This window comes from Aquila chrysaetos, chromosome 16, assembly GCF_900496995.4.
Source record: "Aquila chrysaetos chrysaetos chromosome 16, bAquChr1.4, whole genome shotgun sequence".
NCBI classification, from domain to species: Eukaryota; Metazoa; Chordata; class Aves; order Accipitriformes; family Accipitridae; genus Aquila; species Aquila chrysaetos.
This window is the reverse complement of record NC_044019.1, coordinates 28,748,477-28,769,725: the sequence shown is the minus strand read 5'-3', so window position 1 is coordinate 28,769,725 and position 21,249 is coordinate 28,748,477. Positions and strand designations below refer to the sequence as shown.

At 47.6% G+C, this 21,249-nt stretch overlaps 1 protein-coding gene across 10 annotated transcripts in view; it reads right to left on the bottom strand.

The window, feature by feature from the left end:
- Positions 1-9,636: 9,636 nt before the first annotated feature.
- Positions 9,637-21,249, bottom strand: part of DAGLA (diacylglycerol lipase alpha) — a 76,096-nt gene continuing 64,483 nt past the window's right edge. For 9 of the 10 annotated variants that reach the window (XM_041129117.1, XM_041129114.1, XM_041129115.1 and 6 more), the window contains one exon: positions 9,637-20,637. In XM_041129117.1, coding sequence (XP_040985051.1) covers positions 19,710-20,637 — 928 coding nt within the window. In that variant the 3' untranslated portion in view covers positions 9,637-19,709. The remainder of the gene's footprint in view (positions 20,638-21,249) is intronic. The other variant, XR_005934111.1, reaches the window with a different exon arrangement.

Genomic DNA, 21,249 nt, shown 5'->3' with positions numbered 1-21,249 from the left:
CTAATTAAAGGGAAAAGACAGGTCGGACACGCACTCCTGATGGCACTGAGGTACACCCCCAACCTCATCCCTGCCCAAAAGGGGAAAGAGCAGCTGGTCCCTTACTGCGACGAGCTCGGAATCCAGCATTTCAGGGTTGTACTGGTGTAAACCCCAAGACATACTAGAGAGATTTGAACCCAGAAAAGTCAAAAGGTATCGCTTTGATCTACTATCGCTGCACAGAAGGCAGCGCCAGGGGATAGAAATCCAGTCCCCATCGCAGCGTGCCGTTTGCTTTCCTTTCTGCTGTCTCCCCTCTGCCGCTCTCGCTCCCTGCCAGTCCACGTCCTCCCCGTTCCCCGTGTCTCTCCCCCTCAGATACACACACACTCCCTTCCTCATTTCCCCCGGGTCATGCTCTTTGTAAACACTGCTCTCCCTATCCCGTGTGGTTGGTCGGCAGCGGGAGCCAAGAAGGGGGTGGAGGGATATTACTCATGGAAGGTGTGGCTGTTGCTCCCTCCAGCGCTAAATTTCAAAGTCCAGCTTAAAACAAAAAAATAATTCAGCGGTCCCCCTCACCCCGTCCCTCCCCACACCTCGACCCCAGTCGGGCTTCTCGGGCACAGCTGGAAGGCTTTTTACTCTCTTTTTATCTTCCCTCCTCAGCACCGAGCACGGACAGACACCTCAGTCCCCGTACTGGCTGGCGGGCACATGCCCTAAGGGCGATGGAACCACTGATACAGCTAACGTGAGGTTCAGCGGAGCCGGGCACTTGGGTCAAGAGATGTAAGATTGCTCCTGAAGCAACCGTGCCATCAGATGCCAAACAAGCTGCTGCTTAGCTGTTAGAGATGCTGGAATACTTGGTGTATCATACTGATGGTTTATGCATTATATACTCAGAGTGTGCGTATATCCATTTGTTTAGTGTATTAAGTCTATATCAGTTTTGATTCTGATCTAAAGACCACTCAAGTTACTAGAAATGTTGTTGAATTTCACTACAGTAAAAATCAAGGGGCAACTGGGCTGTGTCCCTGTCAAAAATGGTTATACACCAGCAATCTTCCTTAGTCCCTGGATTTTGTCTGGTATCCTTTGGGAAGCAGGCTTACAAAAATCACACCATGTGTGCAGCTGTACCTCCCCAAACTTCAGACTGTGCTGATCAGCCCCATCAGCATTTAAGAGAGGGACAGTTAGGCAATATTGTATACGTTTTGCACTGCGTTGAATAGGATGTATTTGTAAATAGAATGTGGACCACATGAACTGGATTTAGGTGGCCTCCTTAACTATTCAGAGTTTTTTTAATAATGTCAGCCAGGACAGGGTAGTGGCTACATCCTAAAAATATGCATTATCTTAGACAAGACAACCCATCTGACTGATTTTATCTGCTGACGGAGTCTCCATGCATTCATGGTAAGAAGTAGAACCACAAGGACTTGCAAGCAAGCCCCAGCAGTACTCCTCCGCCAGGATACAGTACATTGGTATGTAATCCATGAAAAACTTTGGGTGGGTTTTGGGGTTTTTCTTCCTTAAAACGTGCCTACAGGCAAGCAGAAGCAAATAAGAAACTTGTAAACAAAATAAATGCTCTGAATTTAGCCACATTTTACATGGTTAAAAATGAAGCTAAGACAACAAACATAGCCCCTAGAATTTTTCACAGGTTGCTGTAGTTACTGGGTTTAAAAAGCAGAGAAACTGTAACACGGCCAATCTACTGTCACTCTTGAAGGCTGCAGAGAAGGGCTGCAGAAAGAAGGTACTATTGGGGCAAATAATAGTAATTACTGTCTCCAGCACAGAACTTTGCTCTTCACAGATGCTAGAAGGGTTAAAAGAGTTGCCATTCAGGAGCGCGTTGCAGCAGTTCCCTTCCTCAGCTCCCACTGCCCCCTTCCTCGAGCTGGCAAGTCTCTCTGCCGTCACCCGGGCTGATGGCCACTCTAGTATGTTGGCACTCTGCAGTAAGGGTCTTTGGACTTTTCGGCAGGGTTAGTGCGAGTGTAACCTGGCAGCCACCCTCACTGACACCGTCCTAGCTACCTGATGTGGGGCAGTGTGTGAGCTTGCGTAGGTGGCAGGGAAAACAACCCATCTCTTATAGGAGCTGCCAAGGCTCCTATACACGTTACATGGACTAGCACTAGGGTTACTGGGCGGTTGGTTGAGAAAGAGTCTGCTGTGTGAAGACTTTATTTGGGGATGGGTCCATGTAACCTCATCTGTGCGCTACAGAGTTTATACCTGTTCAGGGCTTGAGTCAGCTCAGCCTCAGGGACTGCGCAGAACTTTTATTTCCCATGGTTATTTGGCTGCAGAGGAGGACAGAGAAACTTCTCTCCTTGACCCCACCTGACTTCCCCGGGGAAGAGCAGTTGCTCTTATCTGGTGCGACAATGCTTCTTTGAGCCAGCCAGTGAATTCAGCATGATCAGAGAGAGATCAAAAACCTTCAAGTGAAGACTACGGCTTCGATGAGTAACTCCATGGGAATGCAGTCAATGACAGGAGCCAGCAAGCTGGCAACGAAGCTGCCTCTCACACAACACTGAGCTTGTGCAAATCTATACTCTCCCGTGGTCATCTCTCTACAAGCTTCCACCTCCTGCTCACCACCTCCCAGGACCCCGCTGCCAAACAGGACACCCCTCTTCTATACTAACCAAGGCCACCAGAAAAGCAGAAAAAAAAGTAAAGCTCCCCTTTACTGCCAAGCAGCAGGAGCAACATAGAAGCCACCACTACTCATGGACAGCTATGGTCGTGATGCAGCTGGGCTGAGGTATGGAGAGGAATCTCTTCCTCAGGAGTGGGGAGGCACATCTAGCAGTGACACTCCTGTCCTCTGCAAGGAGGTAGGTGAGCACTGCTTTTATAGTGAGAGCTGGCAGAGCTCAGGGCTCTGCTTTCCCAAGGTGGCCTTCAAGTCCAGACCTCTTCCAAACCACCTTCAGCATTCACAGCAGCCCCTGCAGTTCTGGCTGACTTCCACTAAATGAAAAAGAGTACATTTACAGACCATAAGATCTGCTAGTATCTAAAGCCAGATAGCCCAAAACAGAGACTGCATTGGGGAATGAATCCTTTTGTGATTGATTTCTGGAGGGTCTCACAGCAAGTGAGTGTCAGAACCAAGCTCAGGTCTGGGATTCTCTGGGTTTGCTTTACAATGCTTGATTCACTGGACTGTGCTGCCAGGCAGAGCTAGGGAGGTTGCAAGTCTTACAAGCTCTCTGACTGGTTCAAGGCACTTAGGAAAAATCCTCACACAAGCATGGGAAGAGCTCATCAGATTGTTAAAGAATTTCTAAAGCCCAGAGCTGAATTTCTAGGGCTGCAAGGCAAGTGCCAATGTTTAGGAAAGACCCTGCAGACAAACGCTTCAAACTTGTAAAGCATGCAGGATGCGCTCCATACAGCATGCTGCTCCTCTGAGATGCCATCAGCCACATAAACTGCACTCTAGTCCTCGATCCCTTTCGTAGGGATCCAACACATGCTATTGCTTAGTAGCTATCAACAGCTTCAATTTTTGTTTCAACAAAAGAAACCCACAAAAACAATTATAAAGTTTTAACATTGCAGCAATCCAAGTACAATATTTCTTGATTTGTCTGAGCAGGAAGAATGAATTTAGTACTCTTCAGAGGCCAGGAATCCCTTCTTCCTAGAGCACCAGGGAAAGCACCTACCACTATTCTATATAGTGCTCTCCAACTTTATCACTCCTTCTGAAGTGCTCACTCTCTCTTCACACATACATAAGGATGAAGTTTTCAAAGGCACCAATGGGAGCTTGGAATCAACCATCAGTTTTAAGTAGGAACTGAGTGCTTAACTGCCCCTTGGGCCTTTGAAAAATCAAACCTAGAAACAAGAGAAAAGCACCAGCAGAATGCCAACGTCACACCGCAGTGACAAGCTAAACTAGTTCCTAACTAACGCTGCCCAACGTTGTGCACCCTGGCAAAGCCCCTCCACCAGGTCTTGTCAGGGTCTTTGCCACACAAAGCCAAGTTCTCTTCCACATCTCATTACAGGATGAACAGGTCATGCCACCAGGACTGCACCATGTATTTACCATGGTCTGGGCCAGCCATGTGTCGCAGCGAGGACTCTTACCTCAACTGTGTTTCCTTGCTCTGAAATGAATTTATAATGGACCCCACTTCAGGTCCGATTGAATTTGATGGAGAATGTATCTCTGTGCCACCCTTTATCATAGGGCAGCCTAGCCTACCACTAAATTTAACCTGTGTGGGGAAAACAAGGATCTCTAACACTTTTAGTCAACATCCAAGACTGAAATCCCTTCAGGTAATGTGTAGTGTAGTGGCATGTGGAGGGGAAGGATGCTAGGATGGAGAAAATCTCTTTGGAAATTTCACTGAGACTGGACGCAGCACTTTGAGGCTCGCAGCCGAAGGCTGACGCATAGTCTCTTTGATCAGTAAGGCCGAGAGGTGGATTATTTTGTGATCTCAGTGGTAGAAGGCAGGTAAGATAAGGGTCAGATTTGGACCTATACTGTGGTATCTGCCAGCAAGATACCGCAGCTGGCATACAGAAGAGCCATGATCAGGCAGAGGATGCGTGGCCCAGGGAGTGAGCTATCTGGCAAGATGTTATGGAATGGGTTTCGGATGCTGGTTATTCCGTCCTGTTCTTACCTTACCCGACGGTCTCAGGCAGGAGGAGCGCTGCGGTCTGCATGGCTCAAACAGACAAATGGAGGGATGTTTGAGACATCTCTGCTGAGCTGAGGACATGAGGGATGAGAACCTTAATGCTGCTGTTTCCTGTTACTATGCTCTACCAAACTTGCCTCTGTTGAACTCAGCGCCTTCCTCCTGTTCTTGTAACTGGGCTTTGTTTGAGGACACAGAAAGGCAGAGGGAAACGCAAAGAGACTGGCGAGAAGTAACATTAGCACAGTACAAACAAGAGTGTCGTTTGCTCTGGGGTCATTGGCCGTGTTAGCTTCAACATCACTGATACTGTTATCAGGGATGTGTTAAGGTACATCCTAGATTGCTCTGCCTGCGTCCTGTGAACAGCCTGTCTCGCCGAGACAGCCTGAACGCAGAAGCAAAGCCCCTGTCTGCACAGCCTCAGGACGGCACCCGCCGCCGGGCAGAGGGGCTTTGTTTTCTCTTCGTTGCAAGATGCCCCTCGCCATATCGCCAGCGCTTCCCAGCTTAGGAGAGCCCTTGCTGCTCACAAACCAAGGCAATGGCTGGATGAAGGATTGGTGAATGCAGTCAACTCTCCATACTCTCCGACATGCCCAACTCATTCTCCATTGAATGGCGCCGATGTAACCGGATTGAGCAAGTCTAAACACAGGCCGTCCGAAGAGCCAGGGCTTGTACCACAAGTGTGGCCACTTGATTTCTTTCCTTGGTTTTGCACTTACACAAATATTCCCACCTTAAATACCCTTTCTCCTTACCCTCCATCCTCCTTTGGCCTTACACAGCAAGCATCATTCTCTATGGCCGTCTCTGAGGCAGCCAGCACAGCAATCAGCATGCAATCCTGTGAAATCAAGGTACACTTAATTCTTCCCCCAGCCCCCCCTCCCATCTCCCCTCCTCTCTGTGGGTCACTCCCTCCAAGCTGCCCGAAAGCTTTCATCTTTGTGCTGTAGCATCTCCTTGCCTCAAACACTGCTGCAATTCTTCCACTCCTCAGCAAGTGTGGTTATTCTGGGAGCCCCCTGCCAGCTGTGCAGAATGGAGGCATTTCATAATGGAAGTTGTGCAGCCACCTAAACAAAATGCTGCTTGCTTAGGCTGCCTCTCACTCATGATTCAGGCAATTCCTGCCAGTTTCTAGGCAAACTGGGACTCCAGGGAGCCTTGCTGGGAGCCTCCTCCCCAGCCCGGAGGGTGCAATGGAGCCTCCATTCCCAGGAGCTCTGTTTATATCCAAAACACGGTGAAAAGCCAAGCAGAGGTACCCCCCAGTAGTTTTGGGGCAAGGTGTCTCAAATCAACACACAGCTGCAGCAGGAGACCAGTTTGGCTCTGCTGGCAAACAACTGCTGTCACACAGCACAGAACAAAAACGTCAAAGTGATGGGCACAGAGGCCTTTGTGGATGTGATGGACTATCAAAGTTGAGGAAGATGTCCTCAGCAAAGCCCCTCCAGATTAGTACTCCCTCATCAGCAGCACCAATGCTAGAGCATACATTTGTACAAGAACACAAAATCACCTTGAGTCTTCCAGGTGACCCAACACACGCCACCACAAGGGCCAATACAGACAGATCAGGCAGGCAGAGCTCGGTCAGCCCAAGGAGATCTGTGCCTGCTTTGACTGTGAGTGTCATGCTTTGACTGCAAGCCTTCTTTGGTATCAGCCCACAGACAGAGTTAAGACAGCAGAGGATGCAAACTCGCCCTTCTCCAACGCCCTGTACGCGCCCAAGGTAGCTCCCACACTGCTGGAGGCGGAAGCAGACCGCCGCGGGCTCCTTCTGTTATCTCCTCTTGGCAAGAGAACTGCACTGATAAATCTCTCGCTGGTTATTCATTAACTGCAAGAGGTTCGTTCCCAAGATGGAGAGAACACCACCATTGATTTAAAAAAAAAGAATAAAGGACAGTCCTCAGCAAGGGACACCCGTTCTGGGAGACCTCTCCATCATGGGAGACTGGCATAGTCAGAAGCCCAAGGGCTCAAACCACCACCGCTGGGATTCAGAACAACTAGGGGACCATTTGCAGAAAAAAAGATTGGTCCAAAACTTTTGGGCAGGTTGGAAAGGACCCCACAGAGCTCGTGCCAGTTCATGGTACATCTGAGACCTTCCAGCAGCAAGACCCGCACCCCCAGAGGCCAGCCCCTCACATCTATTATCATTTTTCCCCAGGCCTGCACTTGCCAGCTGCAGAGCAAGCACCGGGAGCGGGCAGAGAGCAGTATTTCAATCCTGGGGGTGCTCAGCTGGGCACTGGGAACCCCTGCACTGGGGAAGCGCCCAAGGCAGGCAGCGCTGCCAGCACGGGCACAGCACCCTCTGCTGCAGCACAGCCGACCAACAAGGGGGAACCTCGGACCGGGCACACCAACCGCCTGAAGGAAAAAGTCGCATGTCCACCTCTGCATCTCCAGACAAGGAAATCGAGGTTTGATCGAGCCCCTCTGCTGACTTTGACAGGAACAAACAAGCCCACAAAAGCTGGGCTCGCCTTTCAAGGAAGCTCTCTAACTGGAGGAATGGCAGCATAAGCAGAGATTGCTGAAAAGGCAGGGAAATTCAAATGCCGTCAGAAGAGCTCGTACATTCTCACGTAGGTGGTTTCAGAGCAATACATGCAAGCTACGTGGGTCTCTGCTGTGTGAGCTGCATCCTTCCATACACACCAGCTCTGCTGTTGTGGCCTGTTATGAGCTCTGACCCACACTCTTCCTCTCCTATACCACCACCTGCCACTCTTCCACTTGTGCAGTTTTCCAAGTTTTTCCTTGCACTGAGGCAGACTGACCCTGCTCCTGATCACTTTGTACTAATCTGGCCTCCTAAGACAACTGAGCATCACCCTGTAATTGCAAGTAATACCCCTATTTTCTCTATTGTACTGTTAATTGAAAGCACTAAGTTAACCTGCATCAAAGCACTGAGAGCTAGAGACACCACCCAGCTAGAAATCCTTCCATAAATTGTTTTTATTTCCCTTAAGCTTAACACTGTTCCCTAGAAAAATCAGTTGGTCGAGTAAGATTTTATATAATGCAACTGACCAGACCATTACCTCTTCTGAAAAGTACAGACTAATTAAATAACTTTTCATAGCACAATTTTTAAAATATACTTTCTGTACAATCACCTTCAGATCACTGTTTCTTAACTTTTTTTCTCTTTTCTAACTGAAGCACAACGTAGCATCCTTGAAAAAACTGATGAACTAGTTTGTACAATGCTGGTTTCCATTTACAAGTAATTAACAATTAGATCACAGCTTTAATTACTTCCATATTTCCATTAGTTTTCACTCATTTTCTTTGCTTGCTTGGGAATGCATCAGTCTAGCTTAAAAATTGTTTGAAAATTTGTTCTCTGGTGTAGTTCTGGATGCTTTATGGCCAATGGGTTGAAGAACACTTTTCTCAATAAGCTGGAAATTTCTCCTATGGCCACCAACACACCAAACAGCCAGCCAGTCGTGCTGGAAGCAGCAACTACATCCCTAGCTACATTCAACAGCTAAGGCTTTTAATAGTAAACCAGGTTTTAAAGCAACATCCACCATGCCTGCTGTGTACACATTCATGTATTTTTCTCCTTTATAACTGTATTAAAACAGTCACTCCTAAGCATAGATTATTTTATGTTTATACAAGGGTAGTATCCAGAGTTTTATGTTTTTCTTTCCCCACAAGAGGAAGTGTTTACAGAAGAGGCAATATCCTTTTATGAGACTGATACAATTACGGGTAGGAAAAAACCCACAAAACAAAACCAAAGCATCAGGCAGGCACTTATACATACCAGCACTTTTTATAGGCATTTTTATAGGAACTCAGTAGTTCAGCCACCTTTGAGCTCTTAATTCCCTGATAGTCTCTTCAGGAGCAACCATAAAAACTATTCCATGCAGCCATTAATAGGATTACTTTCTTCCAGGCATTCCTTTTCCTGCCTGTTTTTCTCATGACTGGCCAGAAGGCTCCTGTTCCTCTCCTGAAGCTCTTCCACTGGCTCCCCTTACTCTCCTCCTCTCTGACCCTGTTAAGCCACAAGTACTGCTTTCCCCTTTCCAGAATATGAATTACTATGGCATTATTCAGCGGTAGTGTAAACAGCACCAGGCATTGAGATCCTGCTTTATAAACCTACACAAAAACATGTCCCTTGCTCTGCAGGGCACTTAGTGCCAGGCTTCTGTGAAACTCTTGCTCACCAGTTTGAACTCACCTTCTTTGCAGAAGGATCCCAGCACATTGCTATTTTTCCACAGGGCAGACGTCTACACTATTCTTGCTCCTCTTCTCTCCCTGCCCCTTTCTCTTACCCTTCCAAAGAGTCCCTAGTTATCAACTGCCTTTGTTTGCACTAATGTCATTCTTCTTGTATGGCATGTTGAATTCAAGTACTTGTAACTCAATGCATCAAGTTTCTTCCTTAACTCTCTTCTCCACTGAAGAAGAGAGATTGCTAGAGCTGAGTCTCCTGCAGTTTCCACCCTTGGCTGCATGGGGCCAAGCTGGAGCTAGCGAGTGCCGCACAGAAAAGTAGGGCATAGAAGTGTCAACCTGGTCTCAAGGGACTGAGATATTCCCCAAAGTGTTTTTCCCACTCCATCAAAGGCTGAGATCCAGAACAGGCAGAGCTAGTGAGGTGACGATCAGCCCCACTAGCAGCTAAATTGTTCCCCAGAGCCTTCCAGAGAGCTGTAGCAATGCACCAACACCATATTCCTCGTCCCCCTGCAGTAAGAGAGCACAGTGCAGTTTCTTCCAACTCTCAAACTCACACGCAATCCTTTAAGGCATAACATCAGGCAAATCACAACTATCATTCTCCAGGTCAGACTTGGGAACAGTCACATACACCAGTCATGCTTCTACATCCATTTTATACACAGTGCCATACAATATACAGAAACTTTTATATACATATATCTTTATATAATATGCTATATTAATCTGTATCTTTCTTTACAGCAATATTAGTTTGGATCTTTCATACATAGGTACAAAAAGTCACATGAGAATGGCACATGAGGAGTGCTTTAGTTTCCTTGTAGTCTTCATGCTGGGGCAGCTCGGAGCAGGGATTCAGAGGGCAGCATTCCCGGGATGGGCAGTGACCTCTTGGTTGAGCATGGGGACACAGGATCCTGTGCTGTCTCCCCGCTGATTGCATATGCAAGTGCTCTAAGCCCTGCAAGAGGCAGTCAGAGCAGCTCGGAGCTTGCTAGAAGGACTGTTTCTCCCATAAATGCAAAAGGCCTCAGCTATAAAGAGGCAATTGGGGTCAAAGAGTTAATTCATAGCTACCCTACTCTGAGGTGCCCCAGCACGTAATGTGAGATAGGTGACAGAAGCAGGCAGAAGGGCTTTTCCATAGAGACATTGGTGTCCGCTGACAGAGAGAGAAGTGGGAGGCAAGGGAGTTATTGTATGCCATTGCTGCATGGGCCCCCCCCCCAGCAGACAGCTCCGGTCCTACAGAGGCCATCCAGCTGGGCTCCACCCACCACAGCTGGCACTAAAAAGCACAAAAAGATGAGAAAAGAAATAGTTTCCGCCAGTTCCTCTGGTCTTGCTGTGTCTGCTCACTCACAGCCATTAGGGAGGACAGGCCAGACCAGTGGCTGTCACAGCAGGACACTGGAACAGACAGCCGAGCCAAAGGAAAGGGTCTTGCAGGGCAGAGCGCTCCTCTCCTGCTGCCCCACACGCACAGGCAGGGAGGCGCAACCCATCACCAATAATCCCTGTGTTGACATTAGTAATTAAGTTTATCACTAGGACAGGAGGTTGAAAATATTCCCTGGACATCACCTCTTCAGTCAGCTGCAGCATGTGCGGAGGGAAAGCTGGGAAGCTGTAGCCTCAGTAGCTGCAGATGTTGCCACTTTGCCACCAGACAGTGGCCATCAGCAAGCGCTGTGGACACACTGATAAAGGAGTTAAGACCCAAAAAGGTGCATGGCAGTGGTCTAGAAAACACATTGGGATGCGACAGCTTTGCACACACAACATCCCTTAAGTAGTACATCAAGACAGGACAGACCGTACAGGCACATGCCACCAAGCCAGCCTGAGTGCTGAGTGATGCACGCACTGCTTGGGGCTGCTCCCTCCTCCTGGCACTGCCACGTGCACCAGGTACCTCCAACTCTGAGCCATCAGAACTGCACAAAGCCCGTGATGGAAAACAGGGCAGTGGAATTCCAATAACAACCAAAATGAAGGCTTGTTCCTATGCTGCTCTGTGTTTAATGATTTTGCAGAAATAAATAAGTACCCAGATAGGGGCCCCCTCATCATACAGATATGCTGGGCAGGTAGAAAACTTCAGTAAATGTAAAACAGAGCACAGGATGACATGTTGAGGTCAGAGGTCTCAAACACAGCAATGAAAGCAGCAAAAATGCCCAACTCTCTAAAAAGAGAGCTTACCTTTAGAAGATGGCTGTTCCAGAGCCAGTGAGAGAAATACCAGTAAATCAAAACTGCAGCGGACAGTTCAGAATATGTTAAGTCCCTTTCAGCAAAAGTTCTTGCAAAACCAGAGTCAGATCTTGAAGAGCAAAAAGAGTTTTTACTCATGAATAGACCTGAGAGGAAGTTTTACTCGTGAACAGACCTGTTAAACACTGACTGAGGTCACATACACCAAAGGTAGGAAGTGGTAGAAAGTCTTCCCTTTCTACTGCAGAGAAAACACTCGCTTTGCACAAGATGAGGTTCCAGATCGGAAGGGGCTGGCAGGGTAACTGCAGCATGGGTTCGAGGAAACAGCCTGCCTCAGGTCAGGCTTTGCTATTGGCACTTGGATATGACCTCAGGCAGCAGGGGACAGTGGGAAAATCCGGCAAGTCCCAGCGGAGGCAGAAAGAGAGTGCCCAGCAGCAAGGGCAACTCTGAACCGGTCCTTGGCCACACTGTATTCCCTTTCATACATCCAGAGAAGAAATAATGCGCAGAAGTGGGAAAGGAAGCTGGCAGATGTCTGATCCTAAGCAGGAGGCTTGACCTCAAGCCAAAGGAAAACAAAGGCACAACAGGTACAAACTGAAGAAAACAAGCGAAAAAGAAAACAACAACAGTAACAGAGACAGCAAAGTGATTGGAGACAGCTGATGCTTTTTAGGACTGCAAGTCCCTACAACAAAGCAAGGAATTGCTCTCTTCTTGATTGTTTCGAATTTCCAGGGTGCATGCCCTTAAGCAGCCTAAGTTTAGGCTAACAACATCCTCCCACGCAGAGTGTAACAGCTCTCAGGGAAGTGCTAGGCACAGATACAGTCAGGAGATGGGGAAGAAAGAAGTGCAACAGAAGTTTGGCAGTTTGCGGTACTACTGCCACACAAGGAAGCCAACAGCCTTGCTGCTCTGCAGAACACGCTGCCCTCTGCACAGCAGGCTATTGTTATACAGCGAGGGATCTCCTTCCTAAAATATTTCTCCGCTCTAATGACACAGAGTTTACAAATTAATAGGGTTTAAGTTTCAGGCTCTGTTCCGCCACAGATCTAACACCTACCCATCTTGGCAGTGAAGGCCATGACTCTCAGAGCTGGAATATAAAACTCAGAAGCAAACAAACCACAGGACCCCCAGGTTTGTCCGTGCCATCTAACCTGTCAGGTCTCACTGCAAGGGGTAGTGGCTCCTCTCTGGAACAGAACAGAGCAGACACACAGCCTGCTGAGGAGCTGATAAGGGGGAGAAGGACATCAATGAATGCTGATACAGCCTATTTCACCTATCTCTCACACTTAACCCATAACACCAGTAAGACCATCTTACTGGAGAGCAAGGAACTCTCAGGCCAAGTCCCACATCCCAGCTGCAGTCTTTCTTTCCTCTCATTCTTCCCATAGCTGCCAAGAAGGGGCAATGTTTGCCTCCAGCAGGATGCACTCTGCCTGCAACATGGAGCATCGCCTCCTCCGTGCAGGAGCACCGTGAGAGGGAGCTTTGGCACAAGAGATGCAGTTCTTCCCTAAATCCAGCGCTGCAGTTCAGTACTGCACAGGCTCCAAGAACGTGCAACAAGCCTGATTCAGCCAGTGCTTCCCAATGCTTCAGAGCAATATATTCCTTCATTCAGAGCATCAGAGCAGTCTGTGCAAAACCACTGCTGCATTTCCAACCCTCCCTTTCCTTAGGCATGCTAAAGAGGCACCAGGTACACTGCAAGTAGGGAAGAAGCTGCCATTTCACAGCTAGGGAACCACCACCACCTGTGTTAAATCTGTCTGGGTTTTTAAACTGAGCTTTCAGGTTCAGTGCATTAGATATTTGACCCATTTCCCTTTTACTTCCCTGTACTTCTGTAACTCATTACTTTTGCTGCTACAGAACTCCAGGGAGGGAGCACTTAGCCAACAAATATCTACTCATCCTATGCTTTTCCCAACTAGAAAGAGGATCACACAGATTGTCTATATACTTCCTAAAGTGCAGAGCAGCTCTGTGAGAGTCTGTTGGCAGCAGCATAATTAAATAACAGCTCTCAGCAAAAATCCAGCTTTCGTGGGGTGAATTTAAACAGAAGGGATGACAAACAAGTGACAGCATGGAAGGATTGTCAGCAAAAGCCATCTCAGACTTCAGTTGTCTGAGCAGAAAGGAACAAATGTAATGCTACAGATTGGAGGAAAGCTGAAGGAGCTTTGAAGCAAAAAGCAAAGCTGCTAGGTTTGTTGAGGGCTAGAGGTTATTTTAAATGTCTACCAGTATTTCTGCGTTACATTTAAAGACTTATAAATCATTTTATCATCAAATTACTGACCTGTGTGGCTTAACATGCTCTGCAGGCAGTAGTGGCGACCACCATACCTAAAAAAAAATGGAAATCAAATGCTACTGCTACACTTGCTGCAAAGCCAGAATGTCTTCCTACTGCCAAGGGAAGAGAATATCCCAGCAGGAGGTATGCATAAGCACAAAGTGAACCCAGCATCAAGCAGAGCTCCAGCCCAGCCAATTCCCAAGGCAAACACAGAAGGGCTTCTGTTGACCATGGAAATGCAACAGCGTAGGCTAGAACACCCTCCAGCATCGCTGTTCTGTTGGGATTTAGATGCGGGCCGCATTGATGAGTATGTGCAGTACTTAGGTGTGCACGTGGCATCCACTCACCAGCAGAAACAAGGAACTTGTAGCTCAGTAGCTAAACTTTAAGACGCTCCAAATTTCACTACATCTAAAAAAATCCATTCGTTCAGGTTGTAAAACGCGCAAAGGATCCCAAACACAGCTTGCGTAGGTAATAGGTATCCTGTTCTGCTATGAGAAAGGTCTAACAACTATCCTAGGAAAGGGGCAAGTTAACAGGGTGCCAATACAATGGCAAACAACAAAGCATGTGTATTTTGGGCTAGCTAGCACTGATGCTCCTTCTCCCAGTCTTCCCTATAAGGATATAACCACAAAAGACAAACTCTAAACACACCAACACATGCATTTCAGCAATGATTAACCCAAACTAATCACCATTGCAAGGGATAATTCTGATTATTCATATGCCCCAATTTGTAAATTAAACAGGGTATCTCTGTGGGCAATTCAATGAAAATATTGGTCTTTGCTTGCAGGCAGATAAAAAAGCTGAGAAAACATTTAAGTTCATAAAAAAAATACATTAGAAGAGGCCATTCTGCAAATCAACAGGATGCTCTCAAAAACATACAGATCTCATCACCCCATCTAAAAGCAGGATACAGGAAGGATTAAAATGCATTTAAAAGTGGGAAGCAGTAGTAACCAGAAACATGGAAAACCTTTTTAGAGAGAGCATTAAGACTGGGGCCCACATGAATCTAAAGCAGTGAAAAATCGGAGACACCTGATAAAGAAACAAAATCACTTAAGATATCAAGGGAAGGTTTAAAAACCCCTCTTAATTAGGCCCAGATTACAAACAGTGAAACTGAGCAGAGGGGAACCTTATTAGGAGATGATATTTGAAAAAGTAATGCCATATTCATCCGGTTTGCTGCGCTTGATACAGATCAGCCCTGTTCTGTTTCTTTTGATAGAGACAGGACACGGCAACAAGTCAAACTCCCACAGCAGAAACACTCCAAGGAGCACACACTGATCCTGTATCCCCGCGCTTGGTGCTCTTCCTCGTTCTTACATGCCCTTGTGACAGCAACTCCTACTTCTCACCTAAATCCTGTTCCTCTTTGGGACCTTCAGCTGTTACTGCAATCTAAACATCTATGTCCTAAAAGCATAGAAGTGGGAATCACTGGATTTGTACATCTACACTTGCAACTAGCTTTGCCATCTCAGTCTGCTGTAGAGAGCAAAATGTCTTCATACGATTCCTGTTTACTTTGAAAAAAGTTCTTTAGAAGTTGCAGAAATTAGGAAAGAACACTGAAAATACTGACCACAGACCAGGTAAGCAAAAGCTAGAGACAGCTAAAGAACTTCACAGTGTTGACAGCACTCTGACCTTTCTAGATAGCCTTAGCTGCTACAGAGGGCAGCAGCCCTCTCAAGTGAATCAAGACAGGAACCCCATTCAGCTGTTTTGGGTCATCATAGGGAATAGCTTCCCCATGCTTAAGTGGTGCTATCAAGGATGTGGACTAAGACACCATCATCCTGAGACAGAGCAACCAAGAAGAGAGATAAGCTGGCTCCTGGTTATGTGACAGGAATAGGGAGCAAAGAAAGAGGAAAGGTTAGAGAATAGCAGTTATAAGAGAAAATGCATGTTCCAAATAGAGAGGGCAGCTCCCCAGCGAAGGAGAGGGGATAATGGTAAGTATTGGAGAAGAGCTTACTTTCTGTTCAGCATTCGCACATACTCAGCACAGCAGGATCCTAAGTTCTTGGCACTACTGCAATTAAAGCAACAATAAAAGCAATTATTACTGATGCAGAAGAGCCTTCAAAACCACAGCCAGCCAACATTACATGCTAAGGGCTTGATGATCAAAATTCACTGGGATATTATCAATGGGATTATTTTATTCCACTTTGGACATGCCCAAAAGGGCTGGAGTACAGCTTATAGGTGCAAAAAAAGGACAGCAGCACCAAACCCTTCACACCTTGTGAGTGAGCACATTCACAGCAGGGTCAGAAACCGTTCTTAACTAAGCTGTTGGATGGAGTTCAACATGCACCTAGTTAAGGGCCTCCCATGTTGCCCCTGAATGCTTCAAGGCTTCAGGATTACATTCTACTACAGTCTGCTGAGAATATCACGAACAAGTGTGCAACAGCAAGTACCAATTACACAGTCAGCTGAAATCTGCTGCACCAGGGGATCGTGGAAAAGGGCAGAGTACCCTGCTAGACTCTTTGGCAAAGCTTCATTGGTGTAGAGGGTTTCACTTACAGAGCTTTAATTTTAAGGTGCACAAAGCCTACTCTCTGCTCTCCAGGAACCGCGTGGCCTCAGCTCCACTCCTCTACCAAACAGCTCAGAGGGGATTTTAAGGATGTGCCATTGAACTGGGCGAACTGTTGGCCCCTTAGCTGGAGTCTAGGGTGTCAGGCACTATGAAATGCGCTTCCAGCACTGCCTCCACATGGGGTGGAACACCCTATTGAAATATCAAGGGAACATATAAAGATTAGAAGGCACAAAGCTCAAGAGTAGGAACCAGAAGCCAAGAGATTAAGAAATCTGAAGATGCTTCATGCTTCCAAAGACAGCTGCACATCAGAGTAGAGTGAGGGCAGAGAAAGCAGGCAATAGTGTGCAGTACAAATGAAGGAGGTAGCACAGGCTTAACATTTATTTTAACTTTCCAGATATGCTCTTCCAGGATGAAATAGGAGATCAGCCTGTCCAAATGCTCTTATAGCAAAGGAGTGATGAGAATCAAGACAGAGACACACTTAAAGCAGAAATAACGCAAAGAACATGGATTTACTTTGTGAAGACTGGGAACAGATCTGTTTGTCAAGAGAGAACAACAGAAACCAGGAATTACCCATAATGTGATACAACAAGAACCTTAACTAAAAGGCCTCTTTTGCACTTTTACTGCCTTGATCTATGGCAAGCCCAGGTCACAAGCATTAGGTACTTCCAGGCTTTTCAGAAGCAGCCTGATAATCACAGAGCACAAAGCAAGCAAAAAAATGCAGCATGCCAGGCTGTTTCCTGCTACAGCTGGTCAGGGCAAGGTAACCCCATTCCCCTGGGACACAGTTCCAATGGCACAGAGAAGGAAACAGTCATGCACAATGACTGTGTCTTCCAGGACATAGCAGAGGTACGCCCAGGTCAGAAGTGGCTTTCTAGTGCAATATTGCAACCCATTAAACATCATCAGGTCACTACTGAAACAACAATTTTTTCTTAAGGGGGAGATAATCCACCTTCCTCGCCTTGGGTCATCTCCCCACCATCCTTGGGTAGGGCACCAGTAGTTCCACCTAGTTTCAAAGACAGTCATCTCCTAATACCTCACTGCCAGGGACAGAGATGATTTTCATTAACGTTTGTAAAGTGCTTTGCAGATATAAAGCTCTGCCTAAGTGCTAAGTGTTATTACTACCCATCTTCTGCCAACAGCTAAAGGCAGAAATGAACTCCTTTTCCCTACTCTATCAACATCTGTCAGCAGTCTGCATCAGGAGGCGAGCTAGCCTGCTAGCCTCCGCCTCCCTACACTTCAGCTTCCCTTTCCCCCTCAAAACTACCCAGTTTATTGTGCGTATTCCTGGACACTACCATTTTAGTGTTTGTGTGTGTGCAGCAATTCAGCCTTACCCTGTGGTCTGCAATAGTGGATGATCTGACAGCATTTACACAGCTGTTCTATATGAGCTCCTGAACCATACAAGCTCTCAGCAAGGGGAACAATACTGCTCTTTTCTGAAGGACCTACAAAGAAAAAAGTAACTTCTTGTTGCTCAGAATGAAAGCATTTTTCTTTTCCAAATCACTTTGAATTCAGAGGGGCTTCTTCCCTCCAATTCAAGACAGTATAGAAAAGGTCACCTTTGGAACCTAAACCACAGGGATAGTATTTTACCGCCCATTTAACAAAGTCCCTGCACTTCTAAAGGCCGTGTAATTTGTAAGAACTAGGGGACAAGGGGACACAGCATCCCACACTAAATTGTTGAGCGGGAGATCGGCACTTGGACACAAAGTCCAGTTCACTTCTGTACACCTGAAGTTATTTACATCAACGCACACTGGCTATAAAGTGCTCTTGTTCTGAATTGATGGCATTTGATACCACTCATGCTCTGTTTGTGTGGCACCCAGGACAGCACAGCCATGACCCATGCCTGGGGCTTCTAGAGACTACTCCATGAACACAGCTAGAAGCTAGGGATAACAGGGGCTGAGGGATTTGTCATGAGCTAAGCTCCTGGGAAGCACAGCATCCTCCCACAATGGAAATACCACAGCTAAGAAGGGCAAAAACATCTCTGTGATTATAAGGAAGTTCAAATAGGAATTTCTTTTCCACTGAGGGAGGACAGAGCTCCAGTGAGACTGATTGGTAACTCCGCTGAGCTTTAATATGAAGGTGTTTTATCAATTAAAGGCCTTCTACTGGTCCCAGTACGTATAATTTTCTAGATAGGTAGTTTCTCTCCTGCTTCCATCATTGGAAAGTCCCTGCCTAGATAGGTCTATAGCAGACTCCTCCAGGCACTGAGGCTCTGCACAGCAGTACTCAGGTAGTTTTACTAGCAACTTGGTCAAGCTTTGCAATGCGGTGTTGTGCACTGGGGAAGTGGACAAGGGAGGATGGGCAAGGGATGCACCCAGCTTCCCCCAGACTCTGACCCACTTTAAAAGCAGGGGACTTGCAATCATACCTGCCCATCCTCTCTCCCCTCAGTCCCCAGAGGGAACAGCACAGGAAGGAGAGAATGAACATGCTTTTTGCTTAGGGAAAGCCTCCCTGTTTGCTTAATAAATACCTTCCAAAAAGCTTAGCAGCTCTGTAAACATACAAGAGATTTCAATACATAGTAAAAGTTCATCTTTTCCCTGAACTCCCAATGACAGAGGCTGGCACTGATCTGCAATTACTGCATATGGGTGGTGTGAGGACCCAGCAGAGTCCAGGAGAGGCTCCCAGGCTCCACAGGGGCCAGGCAAATAATGCTAGGTGTTGAGAAGCCTGTTAAATTTTTAAGTTGATGCATCCATGCAGCTCTGAGATGAGAATCCTGTCAGTCCTGCAGGAATGTCGCCAGCTCAGAGTGGTCCACGGAACTTAGAAGTGATGATGGTGACATCCAGGAGAACTCTTTCTGGCAAAGGAGGGACGTGGCAGAGGGCTTTGGCTCTTCAGAACAGTGTCCTTCCCTCTCAGCAGCAGCCTGGTGGTCACTGAACACAGAAGTACTCAGGGGAGAGAAAACACAGTGCCAGCCCCATTCTTGCTGTGCCTGGCCAGGGGAGGGGAGACTGCATTTGGGGAGAATACAGCCCCAATGGCTTTAAAACAGGAGTGTCCTACAAAAGCAGCAATCCCCATGGAAGTGTGACGAATTGGATCTTGGGCCAGATCCGACATGGTAGTGCAACAGGGCCCAAAGTCTCAATCCGCTCATTTCCAAAACCACTGACACAGTACCAAGGGGGTGATCTGGCCTGGCCCCCTTGCTTCTGTCTATCCAATCCTCAAGCTTCAGAGAATCCACCCCTTCACCCCAGAGGATTCTCTGAAGCAGGGTATCTCACTCCCAAACTCAGCAGGTGCCCTGGGGCAAGGAATCTGCCTCTGAAATGAAATGAGACAGGCTGAGGTAGGGAACTTGCATCTACCTTTAGTGACTCAGACCCTCTTAGTGTAGCAGGGCTTCTGAGGCAATGCTTCTTCTCCCAGCTGCAAGCATGGGACTCAGGCACAATCCATCCTCCAGACACCAGTGTGCCACCACTGTGTCACCCCAGAAGGAATGTTTCCAGCTGTCTCCTCTGATCTGAACTGCCCGATGACCACCTCCTCCAAGTATTATCCCAGCACTCAGCCTACGGGATCAGCTCTCAGAGCCGCACCCCTTTACCCTGCACTAGAGGGCTGAAATCATGAGGTCGTCCTGCTTGGCAGGGCTGGTTACATGCCCAGAGGGGGTGGAAGTCCGGATTTTGTCAGTGGCCAGGCACTCCTGGCTGCTCACGCCTGTGGGAGTGATGTCCATGAGTTCTCCAGATGAACTAAGGGGGAAAGAGGGTGAGACAGAGATGCCCGACGAAGGATCTGTTGAGCCTGCAAACAATCTCGGGGGCTTTGGGACTAGGTTGGGTTCATATTGTGCCCTCAACAGGATCTCCTGATCACTGACAGACTTGGGCATCTCTGCAAAGTCACTGGAGCTGTCTGACACCATCATGCAGTATATGTCCTGGAAGGAGCTGCTTTTGCTATCCAAATTAAAGAGGCTGTCTATGAACTCAGCAAACTCCAGCACTTGAGGACTGGGAACATCAGTGAGCCGTCCATTCTGGAGGGACAGCTCCTCACGAGGGGCTAAGGAAATGCGGTCCCCCTCGCTGCTGGCCCCCTCCTCGCTGCAGCGTCGCTGGGGGGTAGTGCCACCACTGTTGAGCACATTGTCAGGGGGCTGAGTTTCCTGGGAGTGCTTGGAGAGGCTATCAGCAGCCAGCAGCTCTGTCCGTGAGCTGAGGGAGGGGTTCTCCTCAGGGATAACAGGGTCTATATAAAAGCAGTGTGTCTCATCCTTCTCCATGACAGCATGGAGGCTGGGGGAGCCCCGGATGCTCCGAAAACCAGAGGAGCGCCTTGAATCAAAGCTGTAGATGGATTCATTGTCTGAGAGGCTCTCCATGGTCGCGAGAGGGGCACGACGGTCCTGCAGCTCCACTGACAGACGTTCCTTTGTATCCAGGAGAAGCAGCTCCACAGGGTCTTTCTGCACAGGAGAAAGCGGCTTTGTCTCATAAAACCCCTCCAAGCTTATTTCAGAATGGGACTTGCTCCTGCAATGAGAAACAGACAAAGTGAGGCTGCATTGCTCCACAGACCCACAAGCTGCCAGAACAGCCAGAGGAACCAAGTCTTGGGCACAGAGTTCCTCATACACACTGAGGGCCCATGTCATTGCTCTAATCAGAGCCATTCACAACCGCAAGAAACCTCTTATCTCCCCATCCTCCCTGCTGAAAATATTAGGTACAGTTTCTTCACTCTGCAAAGTCAGGTTCTTGCCCTTCTCCCTTCTCTCCTAGCTAAATATCTTCTCTCTCAAGCATCATTTTCACTTAGGACTATGGTTCTGCTCCCAGTGAAACTTGCAGCACTTCTAACTGAAGCCCCCCAAAACACGGTGCAGTCCCCACACATGCAAACCCCTCTCTCGCCCGACACCTCTGTATTAGAGAGGATTGAGGCAAGAGAGGTTAAAGGACTTGCCTATAGTTAATCTACTACTTTTCTTCTCACACTCTGAACCTCTCCAGTGTCATGCCTTCCCCTCCTTCTCCATGCTGGCAATCCCTACCTTACCTACCACAAATGCCAGGAGGCTGTTAGAGCACTGACCATGATCAATTCAGCTACCGCTTCAGGTAGCAGATTTTAAAATAGGTAAA